Source organism: Rhea americana, unplaced genomic scaffold (assembly GCF_003343005.1).
Source record: "Rhea americana isolate MKP2758 unplaced genomic scaffold, rheAme1 scaffold_9, whole genome shotgun sequence".
NCBI classification, from domain to species: domain Eukaryota; kingdom Metazoa; phylum Chordata; class Aves; order Rheiformes; family Rheidae; genus Rhea; species Rhea americana.
This window is the reverse complement of record NW_028187088.1, coordinates 7,854,728-7,877,099: the sequence shown is the minus strand read 5'-3', so window position 1 is coordinate 7,877,099 and position 22,372 is coordinate 7,854,728. Positions and strand designations below refer to the sequence as shown.

General features: G+C 40.5%; 1 protein-coding gene across 1 annotated transcript in view; it reads left to right on the top strand.

The window, feature by feature from the left end:
• TMTC1 (transmembrane O-mannosyltransferase targeting cadherins 1) overlaps positions 1-22,372 on the top strand; it is a 154,090-nt gene that overhangs the window by 75,366 nt on the left and 56,352 nt on the right. Inside the window, exons 9-10 of the mRNA XM_085324129.1 lie at positions 5,716-5,905; positions 19,827-19,948. Coding sequence (XP_085180255.1) covers positions 5,716-5,905; positions 19,827-19,948 — 312 coding nt within the window. The remainder of the gene's footprint in view (positions 1-5,715; positions 5,906-19,826; positions 19,949-22,372) is intronic.

The window sequence follows — 22,372 nt, the reverse complement described above, 5'->3', positions numbered from 1 at the left end:
TCCATGGGTGGTTGGCACTGGAAGCTTAGTTTGAGTGACTTCTGGAGCACTTTGCTGTCAGTGGTGAGCTGAGGATCGTGTTTGATCACAAGGCACGCTATCACCCGTAACACCTCAGGGGTTTACAGAGTAAAGCAGAACAAGATCAATCCCAGGTTTTCCAGTATTGCAACTTTGACAGCAAGCTCAGGTTTCATTGGAAAGACGCAGGCTCTTTGAAAGTATTACTCTTCAGGAATTTGGCATTTTTCAGATTGTTAGCCACAGTGCTGAAACCATTAAGAAGCAGCCATCCACTAGAACAGAACTCTGTARGCTATAAAGCTATAAAGGACAATATAATCTGCCTTTCCTCATGTGCCCATGTTGCATGCAAACCCACCTTCTAATGGGGTTATCTTACTATTCAGCAAGTTGCAGCTGTGTGTTTATCAGTGTCTTTTTATTCTTCATACGCCTATCTTCCACTGACTGGCAGATCTTTTCCTTTGGATGTAAAAGTTTTGATGAAAGGGAATATACAGGCACTTTTATCAGTTATGAGTGTTTTCTGTCTAACTGACACTTTAATCTGGATGTTAAATTGGAATTAGTCTGTCTTTTCGTTTTTTGTGTGTAGTCTTAATCCACTTTACTCCACAGAACACACTGGATAGACACAGTATGATTTCCTTTTCAGGTTATGAAAGGAAATTGTTTAGGCTGACAGTATACAGATCAGGAAAATAAACTCATGTGGAAGGTATGGCTGGACTGGCAGTTCCCCAGGGGAAGCACAAATACATACAATTCAAAGGCAACACCCTTAAATAGCACTACCTGGTTATAATTGCAGCAGCACGTGTTCTAGGAGGAGGTTATTGTGAAGTGGCCCATCAACCACACTTGATTTTAGGGCTTTGTAGAAGATGAATAGAGCCTTGAGCTATAATCAGTTCAGTTGTTAATGTGAGAAACTCTTTTCCCTAATAAAGGAGTTCTTACCATTACAATGAACTGAAACCTCCTTGAGCACCTGGCGAATGCACAGGACTTCTTCAAAGAAGAGCATTAACAAGGTCCATGATTTCTGAAAAGGCAGCAATCTTCTTTCTGCTTGTGTTTCAGATCATCCTTTCTTCATACAACCTCTTTTTTYCCCAAATACCAGTTTATTTGCGTTTTTTATCACCTGTCTTCTGGATATGTCACCCACCCGACTCCCCAGTCCCCTTGCCCCCCCCCACCACAGGAGAATATTTTTCCTTTAGCTATCTTGCTGAAATCCCCAGTGTGGGGAGATTTTCCATTTGTAGGTCCCTGTGCACTGGAGCCTTTGGGTGTAATGTGGGAGTGCTGTTATTTATCAGGAGCATGAATTGCTTCCCTGGCTCTTGGGGAACTGAGTACATGGTAGGTTGCACCATTGCATGCACTGAGGAAGAATAGTGTCACTGGCTGAGGGCATGGTCTGAGTCTTATGATTGCTCTTGCAGCAGTTTTGGAAAGAAATCTGTGGTTCGGGTCCCTGGGAGCTGGGAGAAAAAGCTTAAAATGCTCCAAAATCAGAAAGCAAATGAAATTCCTCATAAATTTCTATTAATCTCATAATTTTTTCGCTTGCCTCACAATCTTTATGTGTTCTGATTGGGTTTGGCTGTGCTGAAATGAGGGCTTTTCCAAGCTCATTAGTCTCTATTACAGCAAAGGGTAACAGACAATCCCTCAAGTATTTTTATGTCATATTGTTTATGGCTTTAAGTAGCACCCTTTAACTTTCAGTTTTGCGTTAGAAGAAATCAGTTCTAGTGGCAGAATTGTAACACTGTTTTTTTCCAGCAGTCTGCAGATATGAGTCATCCTGTATTTGTCTCAAATAAAGCATGCAACAATACATTTCAACTAAAAAAATTAAAACTAAACAAACTGAATTGCCATGACAACACCTGCTACCTAAGTAGTAGTGTTTTCTGAACGTGCAAGGGATTCTGAGACTGGAAAAGAAACATTTGACACCTGCTGAAACTTGACTTTCCATGTTCAATTTGCAAATAAAAAATGATGCTGCTATAATGCAAATGCTGTTAACTAGCCTGAGGGAAAACTGATTGCCAATTAAGAGGCAAATTCTTCCAGTCGCATCACGAGTAATAGTGTCTTGTCTGGGATTAACTGATAGAGAAAGAGATGTTATAAGCAGGGATTTTTCTCCGGTGGAATTCCAGCCAACATGAGCAGCAATACAGAGAGGATCATTAACTTAAAATGTAATTCACTTAATCAACTAATTAAAATAAAACACTTTTGTTGCTGTTTACAGGTAGGCCTCTGAAATGTAATTAGCTCCTGGAATGATCCCATGATTCTTCACTGCTTCTCAAAGTTTGCAGATTATTTCCTTGCTTTGGAGAGATTATTTTCTCCTGTATTTAGTATTCTCTTTAGTCAACCTTGTGTTGCAAGAGCCACACTGGTGAACGTGGAGGAATATCACATGCCTTTGAGATCCTAAGTAAAAAGCAGCACAGAAGGGTCAGTAACTATTATTAGCAACCTGCTATTTTTCTACTTTAGTTGTAGTGATAGTGTAGTGTCACCTATTATAGTGATGGTTTTCTAGTGCTTTATTTTATATAGCTATCAGTCTCATTCAAGGACAAGTTTCCAAAGCTGAAAGCATATCCAGGTTCTTACTTGGATTAGAGGTCACTCATGTCTTTCTTGCAGCTTAAAAAGGCTGCTAAAATCGAGTAGATCCCTGCTGGATCCTTCCTTGCTGTCTGCTCTTAGAGCATGTAAGTTCAATGAGCATTTTCAGGCTTGACAATGAGAGACATGGCCAAGGGTCCTCTAGTTAGGGTGTCAGGAGATGTGAACCAATAGACTGTAGTGCGCGTAGACAGTAATGGATGTCACAGGCTTTAAAATAGCTCACTGCTGCTGGCAGAGCACATTTAAGAAGCTAATTCTTGCCATAATGTAACAGTACAGTTGCCCATCYATTCTGGGACCTACCTCTGGCAGTGAGTTGTGCACGTTGCTCCTGAGGAAGATGAAAATCCTACAAGCAGAGGAAACGATAGGCTTGTTTACCAACCTCTCCTGATGAGTTGATGTCCCAGAGCCTGTGTTCCCACCTTCAGCAATGTGAGCTAACCTTCCATCACGGTGAAATGCTTTAAGACCCACAAACCTCCCTACCCAGGATTCCTTTGAAAACTTGTTAAACTCAGTTTGTTACGGCATCAAGTTGTGTTTGTTTATTYTGTGCTGCATAAGCATTTATGAACTCCTGTTTTATCAGTGAAGATGCAGAAAAGTGACTGGCCTGTCTTTACAGAAATACTGCAATTTGCAAAGATCCRAAAAGTCTCATTTCTTCCTGTGTAGAAGCTCAATAGTCTAAGTAGAAGAGGATTTTTGATGTGTAGTGTGTTGTGGTTTGTTATACAACTTCCATGTGGAATGAATGTCAAGATGCTTATTGAAAAATTTCAATTCAAGTGCATGAAAGGACATTTATGCCAAAAAAAAGGGCTCTCCTAAGGCATCAAGTACAAAACTAACTCAATGCTTTTGAAAATCCTGTCTAATATATACACCTGTAACAATACTGAATGCCACAACATTATTCAACTTTTTATTTTAAAAGTAAAGCTACAAAGGGATCTCAATTTGGCTGTTAGGTGAAGCAAATAGCTGTAAGTAAATGTTGGCAACCTATTCCAGACATTATATTAAGGCTGATACATAATTCTGTTCTGTATTGTAGCCCAGCAGGGTCATGACCATACCATATATAACATCACAAGTGAATGGTCTGGCATGATTAAGCTATGTCAAATTTTTGTGTTGATGTGTTTCTGAGTAATGCAGACCAGAGGAGATTGGCTTAGTGACTAGAAAAGGCAATTTTTTTCATTAGAAGTAGTGCATAATCAAAATTCTTAGAAAATTTTGAGTGGATTACATTTTTGAGGGCTACTTCCTTAAAGGAACTAATCTTTTAATCAGTTCCTCTATTAAGAGAGAAAAGGGACTTTTTCCTTGTTTTTCCTTGTTTAGTACTTCTTTTGGGGGTGAGGATTGRGGGAGAAGAGAAATGGAAGAGTGGGAGGAAAACGTACCAAACAATTGAAAACCTTGGAAACGTAGGAATGTTTTATTTCCTGTCAGAACTGTGAATTCAGAAAGATTTGGGAGGAAACATAGATATGTGCATTTTTTCCCACTGTTTTCAATGAAATGTGCGGGCTGTTTAAGCCTCCCTGTTGTTAGGTCACTTTGCTGCTGGAGATGTTTGTTTTTCAGATGAGAAGGGAGACCGATATCCTAACTCTTTGTGGTTATTAGAAATGTTTCACAAAATCTCAGGCCTGCTTYGTTCCTGTGTCTCCGCCAGAGACCCAAATTCCATCCTGCCTGCACAGAGTCGCATTTAGCTACAATGTCTTAGCCCCTTGGCCACGAATATATTATAACGTTGTGAACACTGTTGAGTAAGRCCTGGAAGTAAATGGTAAATGAAACAGTCCTCTATCTATGGACCTCTTCATCTCTTGGGGATCCTCTGTTATCATTTTAATAAACCTGCTAAGGTACCATGGCAACGGGGTGTGATAACAACAGCCAAGGCGAGCTTAGATGGAAAAAGTCCTGAGCAGGATAGAATACCRGTGCATTTCTATTTGAGTGTTTGCCCTTTCTGGTGCGGTATATAACTTGTCTTTTTCCATTAGCAAACCAAGCAAGGAGTTGTCTATTCTAAGGCTGTTGCAGTTCTGCTTGGTAGACTTCAAGATTGCTGGAATAATCCCAGCTGCCTGCATACAAATGCATTCAAACTTTTAAATGTGATTTGAGGGGGATGCTCCTTCTGGCAAGTAGGTGCCAAGCAGCAAAATGGGAGAGAGGGGTCATTTTTTTCCCGCTTTTTTTCTTTAACACAGTTGCACACATGCTGGTTTTATTCAAACTCATGAAAGCTCTGCATAATTCCTAGAGGTCAGCGTGGTTCCCCATCCCCATCCTCTATTAATTTCCTCTCTATTGAGAATACTAATAAATAAAGATTACAGAAATTTAGACAGCTCCTTCCTTCCCMTTTCACTTCTGTCAACGTCTCATTCAAGCTGTCCCCAGCTCTAAWAAGCCATGATGGGATCAGCCAAGAGTCAGCCTGTGCCTGCTTTGTTCTGWATTTTCTGTATGTGTTAGGATGCAAAGAAAAAAGTGGTCCAAGTTTAATTGCTCAGTATTGTGTGGATAAGAGGAATCCTAAATGGTAAGTTACATCCAGGTACAAGGATGTTTTGTATTATTAGTGCTATGCATTGTGATGTGTAACAGATTGATACRTGTGTGTACCTGATTAATTACTACTAATTTAGAACTGCAGCTGGTAGAAAGTCACTTCTAAATCTAGCTTTCAATAGGGAGATGAAATTTTGTCAGGTCTTCTGAAAGCTGATGCAGAGAAACCACAGAAATATCACTGATCTTGTGTGTTTTTTTAAACCATAGTTTTTGAAGTGACCCCGCCATGTGTCTCATTGACAGAGAGGTATACGGTATTGCCTGTGTGTACATAGTCATTTTTTTTTCTCCGTCTGTATAATAAATGATAATTGACAAAAGCTTCCATCATACAAACTCAGCTCTATTCTCAGTACAAGGAAAATATTTCGTGGAGTTGACAGTCGTTCTGTGTATTACGTTACCTGTTTTCTTTTGCAGGTTTCTAACTTATTCCTACCTTCTGGCCTTCAACGCGTGGCTCCTGCTGGCACCCATAACTCTGTGCTATGACTGGCAAGTCGGCAGTATCCCTTTAGTCGAGTCTGTCTGGGATGCAAGGAACTTGGCCACAGTCTTCCTGGCGCTGGTGCTGATGCTACTCAGCCTCCACTGTATAGCTGCATTCAAGGTAACACCGAAAAACAGTAGWGTGTGTTGTTCAAAATCTTTTGTTTCTTAATCTTCAGAGGAAATAGTTAGTGAGCACAAATAGGGTTTTCTCCCAAATAAATTGGAGTGAGATGAAAAATACTCCTACRTAACTAAAGTAGGCAAACTTAGCAGATGAAAATTTCCCACCAGCTGAATGTCTCGATCTCTAATTGGTCTGATTTGAGGGCAAAACTTGGCCTAGAGTCCTGCATTCAATTACGGTTAATGATTCAAATCCCACTGAAGTTAGTTGAAAGACTGTCTCCCTSACAGTCAATGGACTCTTTGTCACTTGCTTCAAATAGGACTGTGAACCATCATCTGCAGAGCCATTTAAAAATGAAATCGATCATTATGTCCRTACCTTTACTATGTTGCTAAAACCTAAATATTGATACATCTTAATGAGAAGATTTGACATCAGAGAAATAATGGAATGCTTTAAGTTTGAAATGGTTTGGAAAATGTTGTTTRGCCTAAATAATAGTCTTTAAATCCAGCTTCAAAATTCAGCATTTCAGATCCACCATTGGTTATATTGCTGAAATGAAAGTGAGTTTATACTAGACTTGTGGGGGGTCAGAGATCAGATATAGATTTACACAGACMGTGTATCTCTGTTGGTTATAGAGAGTTGAAAACATTTCCTTCTTCAATTGTATTTTGGAAATATCTTTAGTAGGGCATTGGTAATAATTTTTGAAATAGTACGAAAATTTCTCCTCCTTAAATAAACAGCTCGCTCAGCCAAAAAACATAGTAAGGGAGTGACAGCTTTTTTAATACCTATGTTATGGTAAAACGTSCAGGTCATGTACAGGTTTCAGTCTACTTTGACAGACTTCTCTGTGCTCCTGATAAGAGACAGAAAATGAACAAAACAGTTTGAGAATGCAGAGTCATTAATTTAGATTTTACATTGACAAATGCTGTATGGAAAATGCAAAAAATACCCTATTAAGTATTCACTAGTTCTACCTGCAGGTTATGCATYATCTTTCATTCCTCCTGCTTCCATTACTCGCTGCTAGAGATATTCAGAAGTGTTTGTATTAGACTTAATCCTATTCTGAGGGAAGTTAATGATAAAATTCTCATTAGCTCCGCACTGAACACTTCTGAAAAATCTTATCCCATATTCTTTGAAGTTTCAGTTACTCTCTGTTTCTTCCTGTTTTCAGAATTGGTCCTGTCTGGAAGATTACTGTTGTGGGTTTTCTGGAAAAAAGATCTTTCCGGATTATCCAAATGACTTTTTGTGTTATTTTATTTTGCATAAAATGGATAATCCAGAAGAATTCCTCTGGGTAACTAACTTGTGTGTCTTCCGTCAAAATTCAGAACATAATATTTCAAAACATTGTGCATGGAATATCTAGATTCTATCACATTTTTATTCCTTCACATTTTTTCTTAAAGATAAAACAATTTAATCTGGATTTATGAATAGCATCATTTGACTTGAAACTGCAGCTTCTAATTTTTTGTGAGAATAAACTCACTACCCTGCTCTAATCAATTACTGAGGGAAGCAAACAGTAAGAAGAGACACGTTTCCTGGAAATGAGTGAGAAGAGGGAAGTTCAGAGCACAGGAAGTGCAGGCATGGTTATGGCAGGCTCTTAAGAAAGTCTGTTTCCAAATGCAATGTCAATGGCTTTTAATATGACAGCGCWCCCTCCAGGAATGACCATCCTTCTATCAAGTCCCTGACAGACGGATTCTGACCTTTGCAATTTGTAGGCAACATGAGATGCATCAGGTGATTTTTCACATCTCATRTAGGGTAAAATATTCTGCTTTCTTTTTGAAGCAAATATGTAGAACTGTCTTAGCTGCCRTTTTCTCCCCCTTTTCAAATCAAAGTCTACCTTTGAAGTAATAGCTTGCAATTTTCTAAGGAATGGTTTTAGTATGAACAGACAAATAGTTTGTATGTCTTTCATTTGAGTGTGTAGGTGCACATGGATGAGAGGGGACGCGTTCATATATTCATTCTGGTTGGCACATTTTCCTTTCTGTGGCATGTAAAATGGAAACTATGAATGGTTTTGGCAAAATTAAAGGCATTTGTGCAGCGAGCACTGAATCGATTTTTAGGTGGCAGTAGGTGCTGTATGTGTATCCAAAAAACAAGCTCACAAGATACTTGCAGAATATATTATATGGATTGTAATTAGAGAATGCATGTACTGCATTTCTGCCGTTGTTGCTACTGAATTTTAAGCAGGCCTAATTTGTTGTTGACGCCTGTGATTAGGGTAATAACCCTGTTGGCATCTATGTGTAGTGCTGATAAAGGACATCCAAGGCATGTAGGTTTCTTGTTCCATTTCATTTTGTGAATATTATTATACCTCAGAAGGAGAAGAGACAATGCAAGGTTTCTACCCACAAGTGCTTTACTTAGAATATGTCTGTGTACTAGATTTGACCAAAATTTATGCCGAAAACTAGAGAAACAGAAAAGGCAGCTGTCCAGTTTGTTATTGGATAGAGAGATAAACCACAATCTTCATCCTCTGTGCGTTTTCATCRTTCGTCTTCTTGCATAATGAGGAAGTAGCTTGATAAATTGCATTACTTACTCCTTGTATGCAACCTTCATTATTAACCTTCCGTTATGATTAACCTCATCATTAACCTTCCGTTCTGGGTTCCAGTGCAGGTCACCTCCTTTTGCACATGTGGTGCTAATCTCTCTTGCTTATCGGCCAAAAAGGAGGGAAAGGACACACACCCCGCGACCGGGTACAATGTGCTGCTCTGCGCACTGTTTGGGTGTGCAGCTCTGGTCTCCTCTTGCTGCAGCCAGCCTTGTTGTGTGTGAAAATTAGTCTTCCAGATGCCATCAAGAGTAAGGAGAAGACCGGYTCCCTGTTGCACTTTCAGCAGTTTCTGCTGTGGGAGTGAGGGACTATTATCTCTGTCCAAGATTTTTCCAGTCAATAATGTGGCAAAGTTGCAGTCTATTTTTAGGTATCTCCTTGAAATCCTTAGAGACTTGACTTTTCAGCACACATTTGGTCCAGCACGCTCTGTGAGTCAGCCTCTGTTGAGCAGTTTCAGCCAAGGCACCAGGAGTCATGAGTTGGTCTTGGAGACTTCAGCTTCCTGTTGTCTTCAGGACCTGCTCAGCTCTCAATGCTGAACCTCYTCTCCTGGTCTGATCTGGCTTCAAGTGATGTACAGGGAATGTGACAAAAGACAGGGAACTCTATTGTAAATGCCTACATCCTAGAGCAATAATAATTATTGGGAAAAAGGAAAGGGATTTGATTATTGTATTTGTGCTCAAAGACAACCTCAGCTACAAGGAATGGGTTTGATCTGTTTTCCAGCTTTGGGACTAGGTAGATTACAAAAGTGTCAAGGAAATGGATGAAGCACTTTTGCATTTTAGCCACCCAGCAAGCCAGTTACAGGGCCAAACAAATAATCTCAGTGATACTTCAAATGGCTACTAATACAGCCAAGGGCTTATCACGCTGCCTTTTTATCCTAGTCACGCTGCCTTTTTATCCTAGAAGAAACAGTGAGCACCTGGTGAACTAGTGGGAGGAAAACAATTCTTGGCATATTGTCAGAATGACAACTATTTCTTTGACATGTCATAATAATTCAGTGAGCCTGAAAGGAAAAGCCTTTGGATGTTTGAAATGCCACTCYATATGGCATTTTTAGGTCGCTGCTTAATTAGCAATGTGATTAAAATGCAACTTGTCCTGTAGTTGTAGCTTTAAATTTATGTACAGCTGTACAGAGCACATGATGGATCAGATTCCACTTTCCGTGTGGTGCCAAAACTCCTGGGAGAATAGCCCTGCCAGGGTCAGGACWGGGCTGACAGTGGAAAAACTAAGGCATGTGTGTAAGGGAGCAAGGTAAATCCAGAAAACTAATTCAGAACTGCAGCTCTTATGSCTGGCCAGTCTGGAGGAATTTAGTGCACCTCATTTCACTCAGCTCTCATCTTGCATTTATACTCATGACCAGTGCTACCAAAGTACCTTGTGGCAGTTCACAGCACAGTCTGTTTGTKCAGCAGGAATAAACAACGATGTGCAGTGGTTTGTTCCTGTCTGAGGAAGGGATGTTACTTACGTTTCACATTTAAAAAGAAAAAAAACCCTCTAGTGTCCTCTTTTTTTTTAAAAGAATATGTTTTGCTGCTTATGTGACATACCTACATATTGTATAGGAAGCTGTGATGATTTTCAGGTTATACTAATTATTATGACTTTAATTCCTACTGTAATTGGCATCGTGTTGCCATTTATACAGTGGTTTATGTGTATAAACATCATCTAAGCACATTCCTCAGTCACTCACTGACTGTGTTTCTTGGCTGTCAGTATTTAATAACGTCACAGGAGCAGAACATATTTGTGTCTTCCCTTTGCGTGCATGTTTCTGTTCTTTTTGCTAGCATTCATTGTATGTATTCTGTCATGCTATTTACTTTACCCTGCACTCCAGAGACCTCTGCCTAGTTTCCCAGGTTTTGGCATTTCGTTAATAAATCAYTGCATATAGACCTTTCTGGGGAACAGTTGCCTTTTATAATATTCTATAGTAGTAACAGAACAGTTAAAAAGTATGCCTAGCAAAATTCATATGCCACCACGCTTCCAGAACAATACCTGCTTCAAAGACACTGCAAGGTGAATAAGGCTATTTATCGACTGAGTATATCTGACGAGCTGGAAACCACAGTCATTTTCATAAAAGGTCCATTTAAAATAAATCCTGCTTTCATTTTCCTGAGGGCCCACTTGAATTCCCTCCACATAGAGAAGGTCGGTACTGATGTTCTTAATCCTTAGCAGCGAGGCTTTTCTGTGCCGCTGCTGCTAATGTTTGCTTCAGGGAGAGAGTAATAAGCCAGAAAGACTCTGTTTAGTAAAAGCTGAAGGAAGAGGGGGAGACCCTTGCAGGCACTCTGCGTGCCTTGCTAGCTGAGTTTCTCCTTTGTGCAGCGCTACAAGCTGAGCAGCTGTGTGTCCTCGGTGGTGCGGGAGAAAACATGAAAGCCTTTCCAGGGGGCTCGTGCTGTCAGCCAAAAAATTCCAGCAAAACAAGAAACCTTCCCATAGAAGGTCTGCATGCAACTGCCAACCTGAATTAAAAAAGCAAACATCGGAACTATAGAAGTATGTTTTGTATAGGATTCTTTTTTTCTTGGTAGCCATTTGAACTAAAAGGTTTGAGTGTATTTAAGCAAATACAACCATAGCTAAAGTGAGTCTGCTGATTTTTCTTACCATGAAGAAATTCAGCACCTCACCAAGTAGGCTCATAACAAAGATTTTTCTTTTTTGACTTGCTAACAGTTTCATCTTCTCACTTAGRTTAATTTTTCAAGGCCCATCTTGACTTAAAGTCTTTGGAGTGGCACAGTAGGAGTGATGAGAAGGAAAGGAGTGAGAACTAAGAAACTTGCAGCTCAGGCAGGTAACGCTGCTGGTTGCTCTCGGTTGGTCTGAGCTGTACGTTAGGGTGCCAAAATGCTACATGATTTTGATTAGGATCCTCTTGTTCAGTGTTACATTTTTTAGACAAGCCCCACCATGAGCAGAATTGCTTTCCAAAGATTACGCTTGTACATACTGCAAGCAGTGTGCATGYACTTTAATTTTTCCTTCTTTTTATGTGTAGTGAAGCAGCCTGCAATCACTGAACGAAAGCGAGAAGGGAAAAACAGCCACAAGGTCAAAAGYGTTTTTCTAATTCCTGGAGCAATTTGTTGACTTCCCCATTTCCTTTTGGAATGTTCCACTTCTGCTTTAAAGATGCAAGTGCTCCTGCATCCTGTTCAAGTCAGCTCGTGAAGTGGAATTAGGGACTGTGGAGATTAAGGATTAGGAAAAGGAGCTCACATCTTCGGGGAGTTTTAGAAACTCTGAATGGATTGGTGGCTGATGTACACAGAAAAAAAATAGTTAATATCAAAAATTACATCAAGATATTCAAATAAAAATGAAATAATGGGAGAATTCATTTCTGTGCCTTGCATTGGGTTATGGAATTTGAAAAGGCCTACTTTCTGCTTTTATTCCATAACTGAGAGCCTGATTTCCAGAGCTGTTGAGTGTAGACAGTTGCCATTGATGAAAACAGAATTTTGAGGCACTTTCAGCATTTCTGAAAAATAGGCTCTGTTAGCCTAATATAGCTAACAGCTAATGATAGAGACCAAGACTCCCTCTTTTCTGAAAACAGAAAGTGAATGAACTCATTAGGGTCATCTGTGCCMAGGATTTCTCTTCAGATAATCCCTGATTAGGAAGCAATGATACCTTCAGAGACTCTGAATCTGACTGGTGTGTGTTTGCCTGTACGGCAGCTCCTGAATAAGTGCGGCTCTTGATGAACCAGAAAGCAGCTTTTGTTGCTGTTGAATGTTAGAAATGGGACCGACATGTCAGGTAGTTAATAAGCAGTCAGGAGGGATGCTTAAAATAGCACTGTAAATCTTTATGGCTTGGACTATTTGTGAAGTATTAATTTTTCTAATTCTAGTCAGTAGTAACTATGGRTGATTTTATCAGCGCTAGATGATCACCAAGGAAAACTGAGTTATTTTARAAAGACAGTGACTTGCTAAGCCTGATATTCAAGCAGCTGGTACTACGAAAGTTGCTGATATTTTTGGATGAGATGAAAGAATACGATTCCTGATGAACTGTAGTGACTAAAGAATTTGTGGCAGTTTTTGTAGGAGTAAGCTGATTATGTCCAGTGTCTGAGCCAGCTTTGAAGGAGAACAGTTRCCTTTGTCTTACCAAATATTTTGGTTCTGCAGACCATCTGTGGACACCCGACTTTTGGCACTGTTTGCTCGTCTGTGGTGACACAGGCGGCAGAGTGAGGCAGCYGCAGCTCCGCAGCGCCCTCCTGTTTGGCCCCAGAAGATGAAGGTGTAGTGGCCCATCCTGATTTCTGCTGGTGACCTAAAGGAGACCATGCTGCGGGGCATAGCACCCCTCTGCCACGGCCTCCCTATGCCCCCACCTGAGAAGTGGGGCTGGGGATCAACCAATACTGAATGCATTTCCCTTGCATCCCCTAGCTTTACACTGACGGAGAATTCTTCCTATGAAGGAATGAATCTCCAGGGCTGATTCCTAGTTAGCTTAAGTTTGCTTTGTACCGTCTGTGTGAATGCCAAGTGAAKTTGACATATTTCTTCACCATCCCTTTTATCTGTAATAGCATATTGGTGGAAAGGTCAGGTGTAAAGGTTTGCAGATGCTAACCTCTTGCCAGATGAGCTGCTGCCAGTGGTTTAGCACAGGTGAGCGAGGAGCTGCGTTCCCTAGCTGCTTGTGACTCCATGAGTGGTACTGTAGCAATACATGAATTAAGCCTGTGTGCAGCCTGCACTAAGGGACTGCACAAATGGGTGCTAGGAATAAAATGAAGAATTATAATCCCCTCTCTGTTACTCTCTGCAGTCTCCAGATAATCATGTAGACTCTTTGAATCTCTGTTTCTCTCTTGATGGATACCATACTTACGTCCTAGGCCTGCGAGCATTTAACGCTATTATACAGTCATGCACAACCAGCTTTCCTGGATACAAGCTTCTCTGTGCTTGCAGTCAAATGCTCCAAGCATAAAATTTCACTGGCAGTAATAGACCATCCATAGCTCAGTGGCAGAGGGTGACTTATGCTTCTGTTAGGAAGGAAGTTTTTACTCTGTGGAGCCATTGRTTCTAAATGGTGGAGAGGTGACACTTGCCTCATTCTCAAAATAAACTGTTAGAGGAAGAAATTAAATCCGTCTGATTGCCACCTTCCCGTCAAACAGGCAAACATGTATAAACCTCTTGCAAAACACTTCARGTTATAATGGAATTCCATTTACTTGGAATTGCTGGCCCAGGTGYTGTCTTCTCCAAGCTGCAGATGTGTCCTGCTGGGAGGAGGTTGTCCTCAACCCTTGGAGGTGCTGGCTGTACCAGGGAATAGGTCACAAACATATGTTTTGCAATCACGGGGTAAGACTTCATGGATCTGGCATCTTAGACAGAGCTTTCTCAATGGGAAAGATAGGGAATTTACAGTATGCTTATGCAAGTCCATAAATTACAAAAGATAAATGGAGGTAATCTGCATACATCCTGCAGTCTTAATTTGTGGGCTCTGGCTTGTAGGAAGCTCTTGTCATCTAACAGTAGTCAGCAAATATTTATCTGTAGCTCAGAAATATATCTTACTATGCAATCTTGGAAGATCTCTCTCTGTTGTAAACCTAAAACTTTCTTCCTTTTTCCCCAAATTGCTAAGCAAGCAATTTATGAGATTTATTGTGGTGTTGGTGATTTTTTGGCCTTAGAGTGACTCAGAATTCTTTGCTATTTTGTTTGAGATAGTGTGACAATTTTTTTTCTTKCCTTTGGGGAAAGGAGTAATATTCTTTAGTTCTTTGCTAAGTGTATGAAAAGTAGCACAYTAAAAAAACCCTTCTTTATTGATCTCTTTTTGGTTACAGGATAATGAAGGTCTAATTGTAATCAACGGTAGATGTGAATTTACCCCCTCCCCCTGGCCAGAATCAAATAAGGAATGCTAATTTAATTTAGTTGGTTTGCCTTTAACAAAAGGAATTATTCTAAAGTTAATTCAAAGGTGCCTTTTGCCAGAGACCTCTTTGACAGGTAGGAAAGTTTTATATTTCCAAAAGAAAGCACTATTAAGAGAAAAAGAAATGTCTCTCTGTAAAAGGAATGAAGTGATCTGTAATTTCTAGCCCTAGCTTTTTTATTTTAAGGAAAAGTAAAGACAAACAAAACTACCTATCATTCTTCTAAGGTTTTCACTATTACTTTAGGCATCTGGAAGAAGATGGTTCTGCTGCCTTTGCTCAGCTATCTCTTAAGTGGCCTCAGATGGTCATAGTAATTAAAGAGCCAAATAAATGATCCAAATATTTCTTTTTTYCCCCTGCAAAAGTATTGTAAAAATATAACAAGCTACAACAAGTACRAAAATATAACAAGCTATAACAAGTAGGGTTTTTTATTAAAAGAAAGTGTAGAGGACATCTATGGTTTGCCTCCAGTGGAAGATCCTGCTGCCCTCTGTTCCTAAAGACCTACCATGCCAGTYCCTGATGTTCTTGCACTATTCTGTCTTGCTTGTCTACTCATCAATAAAYGTATCAGCTCCTCCTAGGGAAGGGAGAATGAAAGGTGAATCTGCTAAGTAAATTTTTATAGGGAGAAAGATAAAGGAGAAAAACATACTGTGTGAGACTTTTGCTATTAACTTTAGTGGTCTAAGGTTATYGTCACTAGGGTTACAAAAGATCCTTTCAGTGCAATGTGGTTGTGTTTTTGTCCTTTGCTCTATTTTCTCTGAGCTGTCTAGGAGAATAGATGTTAGCACTTGCTAAGAAGTTGGGAACAGATAGCTCTGCTGTACACCTGGCCTTCCCAAGGCTGTGATAGAGAACATGCAGAATAGGGTGAGACCAAAGGCCAGTTTTGCTCAGTTTCTAATTGTTACAGTRGTCAGCAAGAACTATTTAGGGAAGGGGGAATAAGACCTGGCTGTCAATAAGGTGACTTTTTTCTCCAGTATCATAGAATCGGTGAGGTTGGGAGGAACCTCTGGAGATCATCTGGTCCAACCCTCAAATGAGTGGTCCATACAGGAGTCAGACCCACGACCTTGGCATTATAGGCACCACACTCTACCCAAMCGAGCTAAACCGTATATTATCCCAAGTTCTGGCAGCCGGTGCTTTAGGATTACTTGAACCAGAGGCTGCAATCAGAGCATCTTATTAATTGCTGGAGATGAGTTTCCAAATGACCTTCCATTCCTGCCCCAGTGCCATCTGCCACCAGCCCTCCCTAGATGGGATGTGGCAGTAGGGCCAAGGTGTCAAATACACAAAGTGCACTTACAAATTTTGGAAGTGTTAATGAAGAATAGAGGAGGGGAGCCCAGGGCTCCCCTTCCAGCAGAAGATCAGACGGAGCCTGCCTGCGCCATTCAGTGAGGGCGCATGGAGGGAGATGCATGGGGTAGCTGCCTTAGGAGATGCAACGAGGACTCAAGTAGGGAGGAGGGGACCAGGTGGTCAGGCCTCGGGGAAGTGGGGAGCTGAGGTTGCTGGAGGAGGGATGAGACAAACTCACAGAGGACCAGGCTTCTTTAGGCCCCCGGCTCACAGAGCTGCTGGGGCTCATTTCTTTCGTTTTGTGTGCTTGTTTTAGGGTATACRGAGACAAAGCGTCATCGTTTCCTCTGAAGAGAAGTAATAACTGCTTTGTTATTTTTGCTGGCATACCATTTTGTCACCGGAGATTGAAAAAACTTGATAGAAGGGCGTAAGAATATTGACCTCACATTTCTGGGAGTGGAAGGTTGAAATACWGCCCACCAGCACTTAAACCTAAAGGCCTTCAAAGACTGATTCTTAATAAATGCCTCTAAGTGCTGTAAAAAGGGCACTGCCAGCTGCCAGGTACTTCTTATTTCAGGAATACAGAGCRCCATGGTGTTCCCATGGTATCTGGTTTGTGGCTCTCTGTATGTGCTCTGCCTCTCCATCCAGCCAGCTCGTAATACTGCTGGGCTCCTGCCTCTGAGCCCTACCGGAGGGACTGAACTGGCAGCGTTCAATGGCATTAGTCTAGGGCTGTGACTCTTTATGGAGGGAGAGGAGGCAGGCAATAGCATTTTTCTCCTTCAGTCTAGCTAATTCCACATTTTCCTTTTTTCCCATTTGCCGTRCATGTTTTGTTTTGTTTTTCTCCAGTGTTCRGTTTCTTTTGCTTAACTGCAGWGCTGCAGCCTTGAATAACACTGTGTCCTTCCTGGAGATGGTAACYAGGGTTTGCTTTCCCAGTTACTGATTTAACAAATGACGACTGGAAAAATGATTGAAAGCTGGTTCATTTAAAAGCAAAGAGGTGTCCTGGGGATAGAGAACATTTTATCCTTTAGCAGAGCACTGCCTTTGGCCTAACGTACCTTCTTGTGCCTTCCAGTCTCGGTTGCCAGTCTCCTGGGGTGGTGCAGTGGCAGCAAAGCGAGCACCATAATTAGGCCAGACAAGGTGGGAACACAATGTCAAGAGACAGGAGAAAAATGGAGTATATGTCCAAAGCAAGGTGGAAGGGGAGTTTGGCATTGAGCTGGGACTGATAATTTGCATTCATAGTTGAGAACTAATTTTTTAATCTGTTTTTTTTTCCTATTCAATCTTCTATTGTAATTACAAGCCAAAGTGACCATTACAGGGCACCTCTGCTCATCTGCTTTTTATGGATTGGTGTCTGCTTCAGCTCTAGGAATAATTTATTTCAGTTTCCTGTTGTGACTGCAGAAAGGCTCTGCTAACTAATTCAATACACTGAAAAGGGAGATAACAAAAGTATGCAATTGTGGGGCTTTATAAAGCAGGTATTTATAAAGAAGTTTGGAGGGCAGATTCTGCTTCTCTCTCTGCCTTCTTTCCTCTTTGAATTAGGGGAAGTCATTGCACCTTTTTTCTACCCTGCAGATCCGTGGGAGTAGGAAGACTCTTCTCTAAGGTGGCATCAAGTCTTTTATTTATTCCTGGGCTTCCAGACACTGTGCACGGTCTGATGCTTATATGCRGGGGGAAGAGCTTTCATTTTTGTTGGCAAATGCACAATGTATAACCCCTCTGCAGTGCAGATGTGTGGATGCTTATCTACAGCATCTGGTGCTGCGTGAAAAGTTGCACTCAAAAACATGGTTGTTTTGGTAAAAACATYTTACAACCTTGTTATCTCTCAGTGGCAAGTGTATCTACATCATTCAGACTCATCCTTTGCTTTTGCTTTTTATTAAGATATAGTTCAGTTTACTTTTTCTCTCTCCCTCTAAATGGCCTCTGGCACAATTTATGCTTTTGTGGTGGTATCTCTTCTTCAAAGAGCATTCGCTGAACAGGCTAACCCTGGTAATTGCAAACTGATATTGAAGTGGACTCTGTAGTAAAAGGTATTGCTACGTGACTGTGAGAAGTACTGTACCMCTGGTGTGTTTGAGAAGACGTTTGAATACTACTTGTCATTCTTGCTTTTGTGAAAGCTGAGGCAYAACCGAAGAGATATCACCATGATTCACTTTTAAGCCACCTTGCTACAGTTATGCATTCTGAGAGGGCACAGTCTGAACCATCTAAATGTAGCATCCCTTGGAGTCGTGGCAGAGAGGCTCCTTTAGTAGATGCAATCTGTGTCCCCCTATCTTAGTTGCTTATGATGGTTAGTCACCTGGCAGATGTGCTTTTTCACCTCCCTTTGACAACAGAGATAGATGAGAGAGTAAGTTCACAATAGATGCCTAACTTTTAGGTAGAGAAGACAGATCCTGCTCTCAGTAAATATGTTTAGCATGTGTAAATGAATCAGTCCTATAGTTGGAGTAGGTTGAATTATGGCAATATGCCATGTTAGTCTTCAAACACGTACATTTGGATTTTTGCACCCATCCAAAATTTTATTTTTTTCACAGAGTAGAACTAATATATTTCATACTGAGACTTCCAAATTTCAGTCACTAGTTATGCTAGCAGTTACTGGTGTCACTGTCTCTAGCTGTGAAAAAACGAAACAAGTTGTAGCGCTCAAGGTGAGAGCGGAATTTGGCCCTGCATCATTGGATAGAGGACTCCCTTCCTCTATCCCAAAATCTTGTTCCAGATCCCTCCAGTAAAAGCTTTGGAACTCAATTTGCTCTCCAAAGTTGAGAAATTGCCCAAAACAATTAGAAAATACTACAACCATTTAAGTGATTCTATTTGCATCTGTTTCTAAATGTGACGATGCTGCACTTCTTCAAATGAGTGTAGAAAGGAACCGCGGCGGCTGTTCAGACTGTGAATGGCAGGGCMGGGCAGGAAAGCACGGACGTCTGGCTGGGTGATTTAACAGACCTAAATGCCGTACTTTCACCTGAAGAAATCTAACTTGGGTGCTTTTAAATTACGTGTAGGTCTGTTAGCTTGATTTCATCTGTATGGATAAGTAAGCRAAAGCATGAACTGATTCAACCTCTTGGACTGGAGTTAGCAGTGGAACTAAACTTCCCTAGAAAGGCTTTGGTCTCCCCATGTTAGGAATGGAGGCTGCTGTTGATTATGAAGTCTTGAGAGTTTTGGTGCTGACCATGCAACTAACAGTTGTTTTGCACTGCATGTGGCAGAGTTATTTCTCCTGAAATAGCAAGCCAATATTAAACAGGAGCCCAAATGAAAGACTTTTAATGCTAGTATGCAGTATGTCTCAAATTTTCAACTCTATATTGGGTACAGAGATCTTGTGTGAGAAAGTATCGTTTAAAGTTTAGATGTTGTTTCCAAAAGGATAAAGTGACTACATTAATGTGCCATTTAGAGCTAGTTTTCTTTACAGAAAACATGACKGATTGAACTACTTTTTCTCTGTTATAAACACTTAGGATTGGACACAGCAGTCTGTGTGTATGTGATGTGCACTTGTATATTTACATACAGCCATACTGTGGTAGACATGTTAATATATACATTCACACTGTTGTATACTGATGTATACCAATATGGGGTATATCTGAGGTAGTACATATGCCATCTAAAGAGATCTGCATACAAAGGAGCTGACCTTGGAAAAGACGCCAAGAGTAATACATGCTGTGGTTAATGTTTGTATACATTCTGGGTATATCAGAAGCATAGAACACAAACAATATATACATATGGAAGAACAATATCTTGGAATAATTTATATTTTAAATGCAATACATAGATCAAACATTAATCTGAATTGCTTATTTTATGAAGAAGAATCCAAAAATGAAAAGGGAAACATAGCRGTGGATGAAGTTGGACTTTTTTGTAGTTGATATTTGTTTAATTTTGTGTTATTGCAGAAACTGGAACACAAAGAAGTTTTGGTTGGCTTGTTGTTCCTGATTTTCCCGTTCATCCCAGCCAGCAACCTCTTCTTCAGGGTGGGATTTGTGGTGGCAGAGCGAGTCCTTTACATGCCGAGGTAATGATTGAAATTGAATTCCTTTCTAATGAGACCCCCATCACATTTGCTAAAAGCAGGAAAGATTACTTCTTCCCTTTTACAGTACTTCAAACATTATATGGTTAGTTAGTGTGCTCTCTGCCTGTGAGTTTTAGTGCAATAGCATGAGAAATTTTATAGTGAGTTGAGAGCAGACTGCTTGGAAGAAGGAAAGCTAGCCAAATTCCATTCATTTTTTTAACACAGATTTTTTGATGTGCTTGAAACAGTGGAATACAGTGATGAGGTGCTTTTTCTTAGGGATTGTCCTTTTGTGTAGCTCACTCTTTCTCTTGGTAACATTATGAACTTAAATTGTCCAATTTCTTTGCTGTAAAGACACTATCTAAAGGTTAACCTGTAAGGTTTTTATTGTGATATTGCTCAGCTTTCTCGCTACGTTAGGTGGTCACTAAAAACAAAGACGACAGTGTCTTAAAAGGCTGCTGACTTAAATTGTGGAATATGCACATGACCTTCTGCCTGTATGCTATTGACTGTATCCATATTTAAGAGTGACAAGCTTGCATTTATTGAAGGGTATGAGGAAAATCCAACTGCTTCTCCATCTCTCAGCCTTTCCTCTCCAGACTTCTCTTGGTTTGCAGCCTCTAATAATTGTCTTTTCAGGGCTCTGGGACCTTCCAATTGCTTTTACTTGAAGTACAGCTACAAAATGTTATTTTTGACATCTCCACTGTATCCAGACCTGAGGCTGAAATGGCCATTGTGTAATAGTAAAACAATAGTTTTGTTTCACAGAGTGTTTAAATTGAATTCCTTAGAAAATGTGAACCCCAAAACCCTAGAAAAAAAATTGCTGGCCTTCTTTTGCAAAGCCTTATGCATATTCCTGAGGTCATTTGTATAAGCACTGTCACAAAAGGACTACTTACTGGAGTAAAACTCAGGATGTGTAGGAATTGTTGCATTTATTACTCACTTCTTGTATAGTTCAACTATATCTCTGTGCTTTACTATATACTGATTTACTTTTTGGATCAAATCCTGCTGACTGTATTCACACCACTAGCCCTGCTCATATTTGAGAAGAAACCTGAAAGTAGAGTGAGTGAAAGTTGTCTCTCTGTTTTGCAAATGATACCCACAACTAATGGATCTTGCATCATTTCAAATTAACTTGAAATTGAGATTGCTTTAAATTCATGTAACAGAAAATGAGGAAACACATGAAAGCGCAAAGCTATTAGGGAAACCGTCAGCTGAACACAGGACTGTGTTGAGTGGTTGCGTTTCTGAATCTCAAAAGAACAACTACGGAAAATACTTCAGCCGTCAGCAGTTCCCTGTCCTCCTCCAGATGAGACTGCTGATATAACRAGAGGAAGGGCAATGAAGAAGAAAAAAGGATATGTTTGCACAGAAGGAAATTAATCAGCATTAACATGTGTGCATATAGTTCATATAACGCTTTTCAGCTCCCTCAGGGCTTTGCAAATGTATGAGCTGCAGAGTAGGTAATTGATAGTTACTGCTTTTTTTCAGATAGAGAAACTGAGGCAGAGGGTTGAAATGATTTCGCCAGAGCGGGTCTGTGTCAGAGTCCCTGGATCTCATTCTGTGCTCGGACCATGCGTGTCCTGCTTTGCAGGGCTTGGTTTTGCCCTTACCCTGACGGGAGAGGGAAAGGGAGCCCGAGCCCCGGAGCTCGCGGGAGGGCGGGCTGGCCCCACGCATCGCTGCCGAGGGATGGCCACAGGATGAAACTCTCGGTGCAGAGAGTTGCTAAGACGTGCACTCTCCTTACGTCCTCTTGGTTCAAAATAACATGTGGTGTGGGGGACTTTTTTGAGCATTCATGACTTTTACTTCCTATCTCTGTTTAAAATAATAGCCTTTTATCCTAGCCGATATGGATGTTAGGTTGCACATATTGCAAATGTGGGTCACAGCTTGAAATCCTGAGTCAGTTTTGCTCAGTAGTTACCTGGGCAAAATGTCAAGCATTTTGTTCTCTGGAAAAGTTAAGTAAGGACCCAAGGATTTGCATCTAACTATATGTCTGGGCCAGGCCTTCTAGAGGTTGATGTGTATTTTGAACAACCCCTCTTCTGTCTGCAGCTGTGTCTCAGGGGGCCGGATATAAGATAAGTCAAACCGGTTGAATGTTTTCTTTAATTGGCTTTGACAAAATGTAAATATTTGTAGAAAATATTTTTTGTACTTAGTTTTCATTTTGGGGTTACAAGGACTTACTTGTCTAAATCTGCTCCACAGGGCTGCAGTTTGCAAAAGAGGCATTGAAATAAATAGTTGGATCAGAGAAAGATTTAACCATTCAATGTTTTCCCCCCTTTTAAAGACAGATGTAATTATAAGTATGTGCATATATATAGAAGTATACTATATATACACTGCTATATTTATATATATATATATATA